Source organism: Cyclopterus lumpus, chromosome 9, assembly GCF_009769545.1.
Source record: "Cyclopterus lumpus isolate fCycLum1 chromosome 9, fCycLum1.pri, whole genome shotgun sequence".
NCBI lineage: Eukaryota > Metazoa > Chordata > Actinopteri > Perciformes > Cyclopteridae > Cyclopterus > Cyclopterus lumpus.
Genome location: NC_046974.1, coordinates 7927441 through 7943080, shown reverse-complemented (window position 1 = coordinate 7943080; position 15640 = coordinate 7927441). Strand labels below are relative to the sequence as shown.

The window sequence follows — 15640 nt, the reverse complement described above, 5'->3', positions numbered from 1 at the left end:
ATGTCCACTTTCTGCCTCGACCTGCAGACGTCTGCCGTGGTTTCAGCACCACTGGAGCTGGACAGCGACTGCATGGAGCCCCGGTCCAGCGCCGCCGCTCACGAGCCCGGCGGCTTTCAGGGTCAGCCGCTGCGGCACGCGGGCTCCGGAGGCCTCGGCATGGCCTTGGAGGAGGAACTGGCCATGCTTACTGGGGAGCGGGACGAAGAGGAAGAGCTGTCGGGACTAGAGACGCCCTCGATGGGGCACAACGCAGACTTGCTGTCGCTCTTCCGCCAAAAGGAAAAAGACTTGGTTTTAGCTGCTAAACTTGGCAAAGCGTTGCTGGAGAGAAACCAAGACTTGACCAAGCAATACGAGAAAATGCACAAAGATCTCAACGAGAAATTAGAGGTAAACTAAGCATAGCAAATATAAGTTTGAATGCTGCCCTGAGCCTCTTTCTGGGTTGTTCTTAAAATGCCATAATCCTTAAATCAATGAGCCTTTACCTTGTAAACAAACTCAATAGGATCATAACAAATGCTACCTGTAGAGTTCCACATTCATGCTGCCAAAGAAAGAGGGTTTCACCCAGCACGATTATCTTTTTATGGGGAAATAGTTTCAAATGATGAATTGTAGCCTGATGTTCATTCTGATCTAAAGACTACTCTGTCTCTGTCAGATCACCCCCAAAAAACGGTGTTGCATAGTCTGCGAGTGATTTTACATGCAGTTGTTTATGAATGATGTACAGTTGAGCTTTTGTTCTTGTTATTTAAAAAAAATCCTTCACACAAGCCAACACGTGGCCTGAGAAAACCCCCAAAGACTAATCCTGTGGCTGACCAGGGCCAACTGTATCTACTGTACATCTGTTCAGCCCTTTGATCCATATTCATCCTCAACTCAGAGAAATAAGCCGCCTCTTAATATCAAACTCTTCTGTTCATTGAGGTTGTCACAGTGCCTGGTATCCTTTTCTAACAGCCTTTGGTGTTGTTTTGTGAGGTTGTTTTGATTTTATTTGATCCCTCCTTTTGTTCGGACATATAACCGACATGAACATAGTGGCCACACAGATGCCAGCTGCTTCAGCCTTGGACTTAACCAGAGCAACAACCCCCATCCCGACCCTGGCAGCCGCTGCATCCGTCCACCACTCATTGTACATGTCTCTACCTCTATTATCTAAATACTAACTAAACTATATTATATCCCTCCACCAGATCAAACAAGTGCTTTTTATTTCATTCACTCATAGCTGCGGTTATTGTGACTCTTTCTTTGCACTTTTTAAGTCTTGTTTTGTAACAAAACTTTAGGTTTATTAATATTCAAACTTTCTTCACTCTTAACATTTTATGTTAGATGTATGGTCATGGCACAGTGACATCATCAGTACCACAGTGGAAGGAATCTGTCTTTTGTATGGAAGAAGAAAAAAAGTTAGGAATGGCAATTTTAGCTCTTGGAAAGAAAAACAAACAAACATGATTGTGCCTTCATTGTTGTACAATAACAATTAGCATCTCAAACTTGTTTTTACTTTCAGTAAGATGAAATGTTTCCACCAGCATCTGTGTGAAGTCTCTGACTTTGTCACTCCCTCAAGATTCCATTGCAACTTATATTGTGTAAAGTGAGGGCAAACACTGTGCATCAAATCAAGATTGAACCATGTGACCCTCTCTCCCCTTCCGTCCACGTGCAGCACTTGGAGCAGGAGAAGCATGAGTTGCGTCGGCGTCTGGAAAGTCGAGAGGGGGAGTGGGAAGGCCGCGTGGCCGAGCTGGAGACGGACGTCCAGCAGCTGCAGGGTGAGCTGGAGCTCCATCAGGTCCAGCTGAGGGAGACTGACAGAGACAAGACCAAGGGAATCAGCGAGCTTTCCGAACAGAACCACAGATTGCTGGAGCAACTCAGTAGGGTGAGAAGCACTGTCCATGTGTGTACGTAAGCATGTGCTTCAGTAGTACTGTTTCAGGCAGGCCGGGCACATCTGCATTTAAGATTTATCTCTGAGTCACTGGTCTTAACACTGCTTTAAACAATCTTCAACCCTGTGTGTGTGTGTGTGTGTGTGTGTGTGTGTGTGTGTGTGTGTGTGTGTGTGTGTGTGTGTGTGTGTGTGTGTGTGTGTGGTACATGGTCAGCCTGGCTATAGGCCTCAGGGCCACTGAGTCCAGTTCCATTATGCCTGGCTGACATAAGACGCTCAGCCAAGTGAAGTGTGATCATCCCTCCGGGGTTATCCACCTCCCTACAGCCTGTCTCTCCTTAACTTCACCTGAATTGTGCTAACTCATCAATATAAAAGTGGAGCTTCTGGGTCTTATGTTGAATAATTTAGAATGATTGGACTGCACACTTATGCAATAGCACTCTGCATATTGGCAGGTAATTTGAGTGCAGTTATTATGGCAGGTGGAGTAGAAAATATCAGATGAGATGTTGATATTCAGATTGATTGACGGACAGATAGATTCAATCATCCATACATACAGCAGTGCTTATGGTTGGCATGAGAACTTGAGGCTATACTGTTGTCGATGCACTGCTCACACGTCAGGGGAAAAGATTGGCAGCGGATGCAGATTACTGGAGCTGAGAGCGCTTGCTTGTGCATCAACATCTGATTAATCCCTGCGAAGGAGCTCCTCAGTCTGTTCCATCTACTCCAAGTCGCTGGGATGAGCTGGCTTTCCAGGAGCAGGACTACGTCATGCTGCCTAGCCAGTGGGATATACGGTGCAGTTTAAAACACCTGCATGGACATTATAAAAATGTAAAGGATGTAAACAGAGGCATGATTGTTGTCAGCTGCCAGGTAGGCCGGCAGTGTGTACCAAGGCTATGTTTAAGGATGCCCCAGAGCTGTGCCTACAACGGCTGGCAAGCCTGTACAGGTGCTTTGATAACCACGTCAGCAGTTGTGTCTATGGCGACGCGCTCCTTCCTGGGAGAAGACGGGATCTGCTGCAGGCACACGCCGTTCAGAAGGCTCTATGCTGGAGATTTTAACCCCCCCCCCCGCTCTCTATTGTGCAGAGCAGCTCTCCGTCTCATCTCGAGCAGATTAAATCTGCATCGTGCCCCAACACCATCATCGCAATGCAAATCAAGGCGAGGACTGCTCTTGACTGGTCAGGCGCTATAGATCTAAGCAAGAGCAGGCACTCAGCATAATTAAATTGCAATCTATTTTTTTTAAACCTTGGTGTGGTAAATATAGAGAGATTTTGGGGGGAGGGGGGCTCTTTGTGACTCAGAGAAATTTACGAGACTTAATTGACTGCATCGATCCAGATCCATGATTCAGTGAGTTGGGAAGACAGAGGGAGACCTACTGGGTAATATAATAAATGAGTGCTACAGTGCTCCCGTTCTTTCTCCTTCTATCCTTCGTACTCTATCAATTCATTTCTTCTCCTTCTCTCCGTCAGTGCTCATTATTAAGCGCTGGGCTGTGACTAAGTAACGTTAACGGTTTACAGCTCTGAGTGAATGGAGGGAAATGTAAAAGTATCCTGAGGAAACTCTGGAGGCCTTCTATTTTCATCTGCCCTCCCCGTTTCTCGCAGTAGTTTTAACTCTTTGCCGGTCTATAATGATGTCGATGTTTTCATGAATACATTTTTTTGCATTTCATTTCTGATTCTTTTTAAAGTCAACTATTCATTTATTTGCATATTTATTTTAGCATTTGCGTTTTTTTAAGTTTAAGTTTTTATCCTCCATATATTTGTAATTGCCAGGGAGTTCTGAAGCAAATATTTCAACCAAGGATGATATTCATAAAAAAAACTTAAGAATCAGTTCTTAACATAATCTTATATTGACTGCAGTGGGATGACCTTGAGAAGGCAGGGCACTCCTTAAGAAGTGATGTCAGCTCCGGGGTAAAATACCGCGCTGAGGGGATTAGGCTATAATCCGTGCTAATAGCCTTGCCATATGCATTCAGGCAGGAACCAAAACAGCTCAAGTCCATACTCTACTTAATTAATAACAGCAGGTAACTCAGATATTCACACAAAGAAGATCTAGAAATGTAGTCTCTGAATCATCACATTTGAACCTGTGCTGACACAAACTATTCCTCTTGGGGTGTGTGCATGTGTAAGTGAATCTTCCAATACCGTGTGATGAAAATATACATTCATTTCAATACACCCAGAGAAAATAGATCCAGGAGTAGAGCCTAGGAGGTGTGTCCTGGTCTATATGGATCTTCAGCGTGAGAACAGTCAATCTCCTCAAGCCTAATCTGATCAGAGTGAACCAGCCGGAAGGTAACCTTTCTCTAATTACATTACCACACACGCTCAGAAAAGGCGGGGGATTCACAAGTGTGCATGTTTTATGGCCATGGTCAATTCTAATCCCCTCAACCTCTATTTACTTAATGACAGTGGCCTACAGTGACTCAAAGTTGTTTATTTGAAGCTTCAGAGGAGGAGTAATTACATTTTTCTTGACTTTTCATTGACAACAATCCAAGAGTCAAGGTGTAATGTTATTTGAATGACAAAAGCAAAAAGTCTGGCCTCATCCGTACAGTGTATCCACATCACACATTGCAAAGGACTCAGTTACACCCCTCTTTTTACAACAGCTAGCCAGCGTTGGACACGTCCCTGGGCATCTGTCCAGACATCAGCTTCATTCACATCTAGTCACCGGAGCTCATAGCGCCCGGCTCCCATCAGCCCGAGGTAGCGGTTGCTCTCAGGATCAGCTCTCTGATTGGCCCGTATTGACACTCAGTATCTATTATGTAACCGTTTGAACGTGGTGTTGCCCATCCTCCATAAGTCTAGACAAGGCAGCGCTCTGTGAAAGTGACGAAGGAAAATACCAGAAGCATTGGGACCACAATCCCACATCTCCCTGGTTGCCATGACAACCAGAGTGACATGCAAATTCAACTCCATGTGGTGTTACCATGGGAATGCACTCCACAGATACAGCTAGATGATGCTAAGTGGCGCCCCCAAAGACCTGCGATACACCTGCAGTCATATCTGCTAAATGTCACAGACGGGACCAGTATCTACTTTTCAAGTTACCGTCCTCCCTTGGAAAGTGAATGGACAGTATTTAAGAGGCTATAAAGAAACGTGTCTCTCTGCTGAGCCCTACTTTGCTGCCCTGGATTCTATCACAGCAGTCTGATTTGCCCCCGTTTGTCCTGTGAGATCTGAGGAATTTATGTGCAGATTAAGAGGGTATCTGCAAATCAAGCAGTCTGAGCTCATGGTGAAAAACCACAGCGATGACCACAATCCCTCAGCCAGTATTGGGCCAGTCGGTCAGATATCACGTAACCAGTGTGACCCGTTTCCCCACAGACAGAACAGGATCATGCAGCTGTCACATAGAAACTCACATCTGGCAACCATATCAGACAGTTAATCACTGTCGAGTTATTTGAGCTCTTCCGCTTCAATGTCTGCTTAACTGGAAAAGAATGTCTGACAGAGCAACAGACGACGCACTGGACATCTCAACTCCTATTTGAGAGCTCTTTTTCCTTTTCAAAGTCCACAGTGGTTGATTTTCCATAGAAAGGTCACTCGTTTAGGTGGAGTTTTAAGTTGAAAAACACCAACCACAATAAATTCTCAAAGGCATAATGTGCAAATTATACTGCTCTACCGACTTCATCAAATATCATGCAAGTATCATCTATTAACCTGCTAATTACAAACCTTACAAACCATGAGCACAACGGACAGATAAGCACAGATAAGGACAGATAAGCACACTGAAAGTCACTGTTCGGTGAATAGCAAGTTTAGACCCAAACGCAGATGAAAAGATGGAGAGGCAGCAGGCAGAATCTAAATGAGTTGATGTGCAAAAAATGACTTACAGCTCAAGTCCAAAAACAGGCAGATAATAGAAGTAAAGCCAACACAAACTAGGACACTGAGCAAAGCTCGAAGGCAGAAACAAGCTGACAATCCAAATGGAGAAAACACAAGAGACTAATCAACTCAGGAAACACAGGTGTGGTGGGAAAAAGAGAGCGGCAGGAAGTGAAATACAACATGACACACGATGAGAGTAAACTTTCAAAATAAAACAGGAAACAGACTACAATCAATCCCAGGACAAGGACAAAGGTGATGTCTCTCGGTGTGTTGTACGATTAGTCGCTCTATTCATATCGTTGTGCTTATCTGTCCTCATTGCTTTTCATGAAATAGTTTCAATTTAAAGAAACCATGATTTCCATAAACCACAGAAAAATAATAGAATAGAGTTATAATGCTCATTCAGAGATTCAGAAATGTACTTTTACAGTGTTGGAAATAATCCAACCACCATCATTTTGGTCATTTACAAAATAAGTTGTTTTGTTATTATGTTATGTCAATATACTACGCCTTTGGTGCTGTGCACCTTCGGGATGCATACCACTCTTTTCTGGAATGAACCCTGGGAGGTGGGTGATTCATTCCTGCATTGTAATGGGGGGAAAAAAGAACAACCTATACTGTTGTATTTGAACCATTATATGTGAGGAGAACATTTGTAACTTTTGGCATACATATTTTTATTGGCGTTCCTCGAAATCACACACAGTGTTATTCGTAAGTTCAGAGGGGAGCCGCAGAACACGAACACCAACTACAACCGCCACCAGCAGCTGTTGAGCTCCCTCACATCTCTCTGTGAGCTTCTTGTGAGGAGGCAGCAGTGTGTAGTGCCACCTAGGGGCTGGACTTCACACAAACATTAGTCATCTACATTTTTACTCAGAACTGCTTACCACAGCAATAACAACATATTTGTAGTCAGTGCGCAGATCAATTGCTCCCTTTTGTACAGTGTTTCTTTGACATATTTACAATATGTTTCTCGAGTGAGCTGTAAAAAGTGAGTGTTTTTATAGATTTTGCTGTTGCCATGGCAGTGATGACATGAGAACTAAAGCTTCCTGAGTGCAGCGCTATGCTAATGAAGCTCAGCCAAGCTCTGTGTGGCCTGATCCCACCTGTCCAATGAGCTCAACGGATGCACTAAGTCTGCTGCTGGGCTGGATTGCACAAATACTGAACGTTCAAGGTTTTGTACATCAAGGGGCGATGACGTTGGTAAAAATGGCCTTTCAGAGGAACAGCAATCAAATGCACGATTGTGGAGAGATGATTTACAACTAACTGATTTACAAATGTCACTGAGTGCATGGAGAACATCAGTGCATGGTTTAGATAGGTGTGTGTGTGTGTGTGTGTGTGTGTGTTTACACTTTCTATCAGACTCCAATGAGTCACCTCAGTATCCTATAACAGGAACACAGAAGAGCGGCTATGCCATTTCTTTTTAATTAAACTGAGCAGTAAATATAACACCATAATATGACAATGTGCTGTTATGTCAACGTCACCGTGAACGATGATTTAAAGGTGAAATCACGTGATTTTAGAGGTCGACTGCATAAGTATTGGATAAAGTGTGAAGTCGGATAAATGTCCTCACGTGATGTCACTCGAGTCAGTGTCGGTTGACTCTGAGGACTTCAAGTTTAAAAAAGAAAAAAAGAAAAACACATGCGAGTCAAAAAGAAGACTCTACAATACTTTAACTGAACTGTTGGGGGTCAAGTTCAATTTCGATAACCCATCGCCAGCGTGGTGCTAAATCGGTGGAGTTGGACACATGTATGGCAAATATTGACTCTATTTTGTGTTTGTCTCCTTCCAGGCTGCAGAGGTGGAGAGGCAGCTGTCCACTCAGGTCCATTCATTACGGGACGACTTCAGGGAGAAGAGTATGTCTACAAGCCAGCACACGACTCGACTAGAGACTCTACAGGCTGAGGTGAGCACCATCTCGCCTGTATAGAGTACAAATTATTAAATTGTACTTTTCACAACAACAACAAAAAACAACTGTAGAGAATTACAGCTTGGTACTTTAGTTTTTTTAGTTATTTTAGTTATTAGTACTCAGCAAGAAGCCAGAGTGCTTAAGGTGACAGCAGATCCCGAGGGAAGTTAAAGCGAGACTATGTAACACTTTAGATATTGATGTGTCACTGACTTTCTGTTGATTACAGTTAATCATTTAAAAAGGTAAAGCAAGAAGCATCGTACCACACCATGTTTTCTGTTCCCTGCTTTTTGGTGCCATTCCACCTGCTCAGTCTGGTGTCTTCAAAACAGTTCAAGATTGAGTGTGCCATTAATGTGCAATCCCCGCTTCAGCTAAAGTTACATAACCTCGCTTCAAAGTTGAAGTTTCTGGTAAAAGATATAAGTGGAATAAAATTCCACCAAAGAGAAAGACTGCTTATAGCCAATCCTCTGTTTTTCTGAAGATGGTGTTCACCTTTCCTCCACCACTCAGGGTTTCCTCTCTTTCTGTAATCTTTATCTTTATCTCTCTCCCCTCCCATTCCTCCTTCCCTCTTGGTCGGAGCAGCAAGGGCTAGAAGTGAGTGGTTACCGAACTGTCGGTCAGACTGCATGCTGCATGTCACGTCTCGTGAAACAATAGAAAACAAGTATCGCACCATTATTCATTTTTTAATTGAAAATGACATTGCTGCTAATTGAATGATTTGACGAGAGAACAAAGTACTATTATTTCAAAGAGTATATCATTTAATCTCATGCTGAATGAAATATTTGACTCTTTTACAACTTTAAAAATAAATTTGACTTTTCCACATCCTTTGGCAATCCCTGTCGCATGACTTCGAGCATGAGCAACATGCTTGGTTATCGGCGCATGATGTGTTGTGATGTCAGCTGTCACGTATGATATCAGCCAGATAAGTCATGAACAACAACATTGTTAGATCATAACAACAAATCAGATTTCCCCGTCGCTCCTCTTCAAAGCCAGACAGAAAACACCCAGACTGCAGAGCTTGCGTTATAATTGGGAGAAAAGGCTACCGTTCTATATTTAGCTGAGATACTGCAATGTCTGGGTGCTCCCACTTTTCCAGGGCTTTGCCTACGACGTGTGCTGATGACTAATAGATTTTTGCGCTATTTGTGTAAAGAAAGAGACCATAGCAGTCCAAAAATACCCAGAACCTGGCAATGTGGATGCTCATATGGGAATAAAAACAACTGATCCACACGTAAGCATCTGCGCTCGTTGCCAGAAGTAGGTCAAAAGCGGGATAAAAATGAACGAGAGCTGGCGTTTGTTTAATGGGGAAAGCTACTCAGGCGGATACGAGGGAAAACAATTCATGAGGAAGGTTAGACACGTATGGTGAGGAGTAAGCTGATATCAAGCTTTGTGGAGACGTTAACATATCACCAAGGCATTCCTGAAGATGAGGGTGGCAACTGACGCCTACGCCCATGATACGCAACAAACATTCTTTAGGCCAGTGGGAGTACTTTTTAATCTTGTGTAAGAGCCCAGCTTGCCTCAGAGTCATGAAAACAACCACATTTATCCTTTAATCACATCCATAGCTGCCCATCTGTTTGCTATCAACCAGGAAATCAAAAACAATCCTCTGGTTTTCCAATGAATGCCTAGTTCCCGTGGCGCAGTAACTGACCGATGCTGTTTGACACGTTAGATTAAGATGCTGTCAGATCGGAAGATGGAGCTGGAGAGTCGGGTGCACGCCATGCTGGAGGAGAACGAGCTGCTGCAGAACACAGTGGACGACCTCCGAGAGAGGACGCTGGTGCTGGAGAGGCAGTCTCACCAGAAAGACCTACAGGTACAACAAACCTATGTTAGGGATCGAATCTAGAGAGGAATTCCACCTCTCTAGATGTTGTCAGCAAACTACCTTCTACAACGCTGTCCTTGAAGTCGTCACCTGACCTATCAGGTGTTTGCTTTATACTCTGCACTGCTCAGTCACAGTTTTTCCCTCCTCTGTTGTGTCCAGTTACGGCAGAGCCAGCTGGAGCTTCAGGAGGTTCAGGTGTCCCACAGGCAGCTGACTGCTCGGCTGGAGGAGGTGACGGAGGAGCACAGCCTCCACAGTCTCACCCCGCACCCGTCCAGCCTGCTGTGTGAGATTGAACAGAGCATGGAGCAGGAAGAGCAGGAGCAGGAGAGAGAGCAGGTAGTTACAGTGGGACTGTGTTTGATTGTAAAGACCGTTAAAACCACTGTCAAGTACTTTTCCTGGGCTTTTAAAAACACACTCCCCCCTCCCGGCTTGTCCGTTTAGCTGCGTCTTCAGCTATGGGAGGCCTACTGTGAAGTCCGTTCGCTGTGCTCTCATCTCCGGGGAAACGACGTCACGGATTCGGCGCTGTCCACTGACTCTTCCATGGACGAGTCCTCAGAGACGTCCTCAGCCAAGGATGTGCCTACCGGGAGCCTCCACACCAGCCTGCTAGAGCTACGGAGGCTCACACAGAATTTGCTGGATGGCAACGAGTCCACGGTAATGAACAACTCACTGGCAACCAGCTGCACGTATGAGGAAAATACTCAGTTATTGACTAAGACTTGCACAGGACCTGTGCTCGTGCCACGTTGTCTCTCCTGCATCCACATATTTGTTTTAACGGGAGGTTATGCCTCATAGCAGAGCTCTAGTAATTTCCTAAACCTATGTAAATTAGTATTGAAAATACTAAAGATACTGAAAATAGAGGCAATGGTCCTTCACGCCGTGGGAAATGACATAGCTGCATATATTCAGTATATATAAGTATATATAAGTATGGTCACAAATGCACAAAATTAACATTGGAGAATATTCTTCTCCTGTTTATTTTGATTCTCTGCGAGTGAAGGGGAAAATCAAACATTTTGCATTGTGTGGAGTTTAACTTTAGTGAACGCTTAAACCTCTATTAAAGACGTGTGTGTGGTTGACCCCACTTGATGTTAGCACAACAAACAACAATAACAACAAGAGGCATTAAATATCACTTTTCTAAACTCATTAAATATTTGTTTTTAAAGCATGTCAATTCCTTTCTTGAAAGTTACTAGGAACCTCTGGGACCCGTAACATAAATTATTACCAAATAAGATGCCCATTGTTGCAAAAGTTGGTGATGTTGGAAAGTTGAAACAAAGATGCTTTAAAGACAGCTGACCTAATAATACTTTGACAGGATGGATCTCGGCGGGCCTATTTTCATTATTAACCTGTGGGTGGCCCATATAGAGGTAACGTGAGTGTGTGTTGTGTTTCAAAGGGCTCGCGGCGCAGTGATGAGGAGGCTCTGGAGGAGCAGGTGAGGAAGCTGGGAGAGGAGCTGAGGGAAGTCAGAGAGCTGTACGAAACTGAGCAGGACAAAACACGCAGCAATGGAGATGACGCGCTGCAGCTGCACAATCAGGTACTGTACACATATCTCTCTCCTGTGGGTTTAAAGTGCCGTCTGACATGATTTACACAAATTAAGCTCCACCCACACGGGTCAGTGGAGCTGCTATTAAAGGAGCTCCATTAAACATCAGTCACATAGGAGCAACCCTTTGGGATAACGTGGACTACAGAAACTGAAGCCTGCGTCTAACACATTGGTGTCATGCTCCCGTGTGACCTGCAGATGGCGCTGCTCTCCGTAGAGATGTGTTCTCTCCGGGAGGACAACGAGCGGATGAGGACGATGGCTGAAGTCCGAGAACCCAGTGAGCAGCTGCAGACTGCTATCAGAGACAGAGATGACGCCATAGCCAAGTAGGTTCCTCATCAATATAATGTTCAGTTTATAGGATGATCCATTTTATCGCAACTTCGGTCTTCCATTTATAGTTTGGATATTGTTGCCATTAGTAATATTAACATTGTATTCAATAACTCCTTGCTGAGATCAGGGGATATGGATACATCCCTTAAAGGTGTGTTGCCTTAGGAGAGGCCAACCAGTGTAGCATGAGGACATGGTGGAATTAACAAAATGGATAGCTAACTAACTAAACATCCTCTAAATTATAAAAAATAAAACAAATTACAGATTGTAGATATGGAATTATGCTTCTTTGTTTCACATGAAATATGAAGCTACAGCCAGCAGCCGGTTACCTTAGCTTAGCATTAAAGACTGGAAGCGCTGGAACCTGCCCTATATATATATATATATATATATATATATATATATATATAGTGGTGCAATGTCTAATGGAGCAGAAAATGAAGTTGTTGTTTTAGATGTAACCATAATGTGTTCATGTGGGCTGTAGAGGTGCTGGTAGTTCACAATGTTGAACTATTCCTTGACAGAGTTATTCTAAATTCATCACCTTGCTAGTTTCTAAAGGGCCTTGGTGCTCGTAGGATGTGACCGGTTGCTCTGTCTGTGTGTCCTGCAGGAAGAAAGCGGTGGAGATGGAGCTGGCCAAGTGTAAAATAGACATCATGTCTCTGAATAGCCAGCTTCTGGACGCCATCCAGCAGAAGCTCAACCTGTCGCAGCAGCTGGAGGCTTGGCAGGTGGGTCAAACGTCACAAGCGGTATATTAGTGAAAAGCCTAGTAGTCCTTTTGTATTACTTTGGAACCACCATGTTGTCACATAAATAAAGCTGTTTTGTAAATGTAGTTCATGGAATCGTTTTGAGATTAGTGAGTCTATTTTAACACATACACTTAACCACTCAATTAACTTCTGAAGGCGCATGCCAGTTGCTTGTCCTTGATGGGTGTCCATAAGGAAACATATTACATATGTAGCCTGATGACACAGGAGTGTGTGTCTCTGTATGTGTGTGTTCCCTCCCTCCCCTCCCTCATCTGTAACTAGCAGCTCTTTCCTCTCTCTTCTCCCTGCCCACAGTTTGCCTCCTCAGGGCTCTTTACTGTTTGGCTCTTGTGGTTTCTGATCTAGTGGCCTTTCTCAGCTTCCGTACCACCCTTTCTTCCTCTGTGGTACCCCTCCCCCTCCTGCCTTAGAGGTGAGCCCGAGATGCGCCATCTCGCCGTTTCACCCTGCACTAACCCGCCTACGCCATGCTGAACCATTCCATGCTATGGTTAACCGACTCAGGAGAAACGCCCATTCTAGCTCCCTTTCCATCTGAAACCATTAACCACCCCCAGAGAACCATCCAAACCCACCAGCACCTCTCTCCACACACCTGTATCTCCTAGAAGGTCTTTAGGAGATTGGCCCACTGGTCACCTTACCTGTTTGTTTTTGTTGACACCAAAAACACTCCAGTATATCAAGTAGATCATAAAGCTAGAGTTGTGTTTAGTTATTAGGTGACTAATAAAAATATATTAAAAAAATATAAAAAGTACCTTTTTTGTTGTTGTCTCCAAACAATAGTTTCGCAGCGTGTCAGAGCCCTCTAGAGGCTTTATCTCGCTAACAACCAGCATGGCTACTTTTTCTATCCATTAAATACATCAAAAGATTTGGACACATTTAGAAGAGTGGTTCCCCCTCCACAGAGTCAACGGTAATCATTAACAGGATAGGAAAGAGAAGAACAATTATATTTCAGCAAAATATATATTCAGACTGTTTTATTCTAATGTTTTCCTTATCTTTTGAATTTGTACCTCTAAAAACTATTCAAATGAAGTAATCTGAGAGGAAAAATTACTTTCTGGCTCACTCTTTGTAACAGGTTGATTTATGCCACAAATAAATATTGCTTCATTTCAATGGGTCACTAGCTGGAAAGTGAGAGATGACCAAACACATGCAGCTGACAGGCCTCAGAGCTCCAAGCTGACTGGGCTTCGACCGGTTTGTGTTCATGTAATGGAATTGGTTGGAAGTTTGATCCTTTAGTCTATGAGTCAAAGTGTCCTCGTGCCAAACACAGCAGGCTTTGGCACAGTAGGAAGTGACATCATACATATATTTCTTAGATTTTAATCGTTTTAGTTTTGGGCTTTTTTGCACATGCTGCTAAATAAAAGGTTTTTTAAATCAAGGCCAGGTAGTGTTAATTGATCTGACACGGATGAAATGGGGTTGTGGTGTCTAACAGGTAATTTGATCAATGAGTCCGATCACCCCAGAACTTCCTGTACCACTCCACCATTGAGCCTCTCGGCATGACATTGCTCTCCTGCCTTTCTCTCATTCACCTCTTTGTCCACGGCTTTAGGATGATATGCACAGAGTGATTGACCAGCAGTTGATGGACAAGTACCAGGACGAGTGGCGCTCGGCCCCTCCCTCCCTGACAGGGTCGTCCAGGGCACACGGCGGTCAGTCCTCCAGACGAGCTCACCGCATCTCCGACCGGGACAAGAGACTTTTCTCTTTTTTCAAGAAGAACTGAGCCCCATTGGACCGGTCCTGAGCACAGCAGACAGACAGAGACAGACAAGGCGAGGGAGAAGGAGGGAGTGACGACACAGTATAAGGGTAACAACACAGCCAAAGACGGGCAGTGGCACACACTGAAGTTTGGGGAGGAGGGGGAGGAGGAGGAGGGGGGGGGGGGGGGGTCATTTTGCACTTTATCTGTCCCATTTTTATTCTCTTCGCTGATTAAATGGTGACTGTTGACAATGAAAGATAGAAATATAAGAATATGAGTTCCCCAGAGGCTTTGGTTTCAGCCCCTCTCATAGAAAGCTATCGGTCTTACAGAACATGAACAGGGTCACAAAGTTTACCTCCAAAGAGGAAGGTCTCCTTTTAGTGCCTATACGCCCATCTCTACTAGCCCACTGCCAACTCTGTAGAGAGGGACAACTATGTATCAATTGTTACTGTATGCATCCCAGTCATCAGGCCAGGGAGTCTGGGGGAAGACAGGTGGATGTATGGGACACTGCAGGGTTGTGGGGAAAGATGAGGATAGCAGGGCAGCGCTGTACGTCAGAATATGACGCCGCAGCCAGCCCACATGTGATCTCTCAGGTTTATTCATTTGATTAGGGGATGTTCACAACATGAGGCAACCACTTGATGCATCAGGACCGTAGTGTGCAGAACAAATGACAAAAAGAATGCTTATTTTCTTACTGACAGCTGTGCATGTGATTTTCACAGTGAGGATTTACCGTGGTGCAATGCGCCAGGCCCAAACTTCAGTCAAACTGTTGAAAAATAGAACCTTTAAAAAGGGGGCACTGAAATGATTTTAGCATTGCACTTTCATACAGTTTGAGCCTTTTAAAAGCTGCACTAATCAATGTTTTTTCAATGTAGACAGTGTGCAATGTGAGAGGGTTCACTCATAGTCAAACCCACAGAGATGTATCACCACCAGCTCCACGAGTGTTTTATCCTTTTTTAGTTCATTGTTTTTTTTTTTTTAATGTTTTGGTTCAACCCTTTTTGCAGCAGTAGGCAGCTGTTTCCTGCAAACATAGCGAAGCATTTAGCAGCTAAAGATGCATAATTAAGCTTGGGGACCCTTAAACTGAGTGACTGTTTCAAAACCAGCGCTTTGTAGTCGGGCCTGTGGCTCCGTGGTGAACTTCTATGAGGCCTTCATGCTCATCTCCAACATCTGAATAAACCTTTGGGTGACTGAAGTTAGCGATATCGTCATTTCCAGGTCGCCACGGTTCACTTTATATTCAACATTTAAAAATATTTATAATTTTTCAATGAAAAAAAAAAAAGAAGAAAAAAAAATGGCGCCGTCCAACATTGTCCTCATGATCATCTCCCTAGTTGACCAAATAAAAATTAAAAAAATGTTTACATCAGCTTGAGAAGGAGGAAGAACTATGTAGAATGCTCATCAACTCTCAGTCAATCCAGCTCAACAATAACCTG

The 15640-nt window shown here is 44.0% G+C and overlaps 1 protein-coding gene across 1 annotated transcript; it reads left to right on the top strand.

The window, feature by feature from the left end:
• Nucleotides 1-14286, top strand: bicdl1 (BICD family like cargo adaptor 1). The gene is made up of 11 exons (XM_034542076.1): nt 1-393; nt 1697-1912; nt 7699-7815; nt 8419-8430; nt 9545-9691; nt 9866-10045; nt 10154-10372; nt 11139-11282; nt 11496-11626; nt 12259-12379; nt 14010-14286. Exons 1-11 carry the CDS (start codon nt 1-3, stop codon nt 14184-14186), a joined length of 1857 nt encoding a protein of 618 aa, XP_034397967.1. The 3' UTR covers nt 14187-14286.
• The last annotated feature ends 1354 nt before the right edge of the window (nt 14287-15640 follow it).

Coding starts and splice junctions, on each gene's coding strand:
- bicdl1 (XM_034542076.1), top strand. CDS start 1: ATGTCCACTTTCTGCCTCGACCTGCAGACGTCTGCCGTGGTTTCAGCA. Junction 394..1,696: donor ATCTCAACGAGAAATTAGAG/GTAAACTAAGCA, acceptor GTCCACGTGCAG/CACTTGGAGCAGGAGAAGCA. Junction 11,283..11,495: donor CGCTGCAGCTGCACAATCAG/GTACTGTACACA, acceptor TGTGACCTGCAG/ATGGCGCTGCTCTCCGTAGA.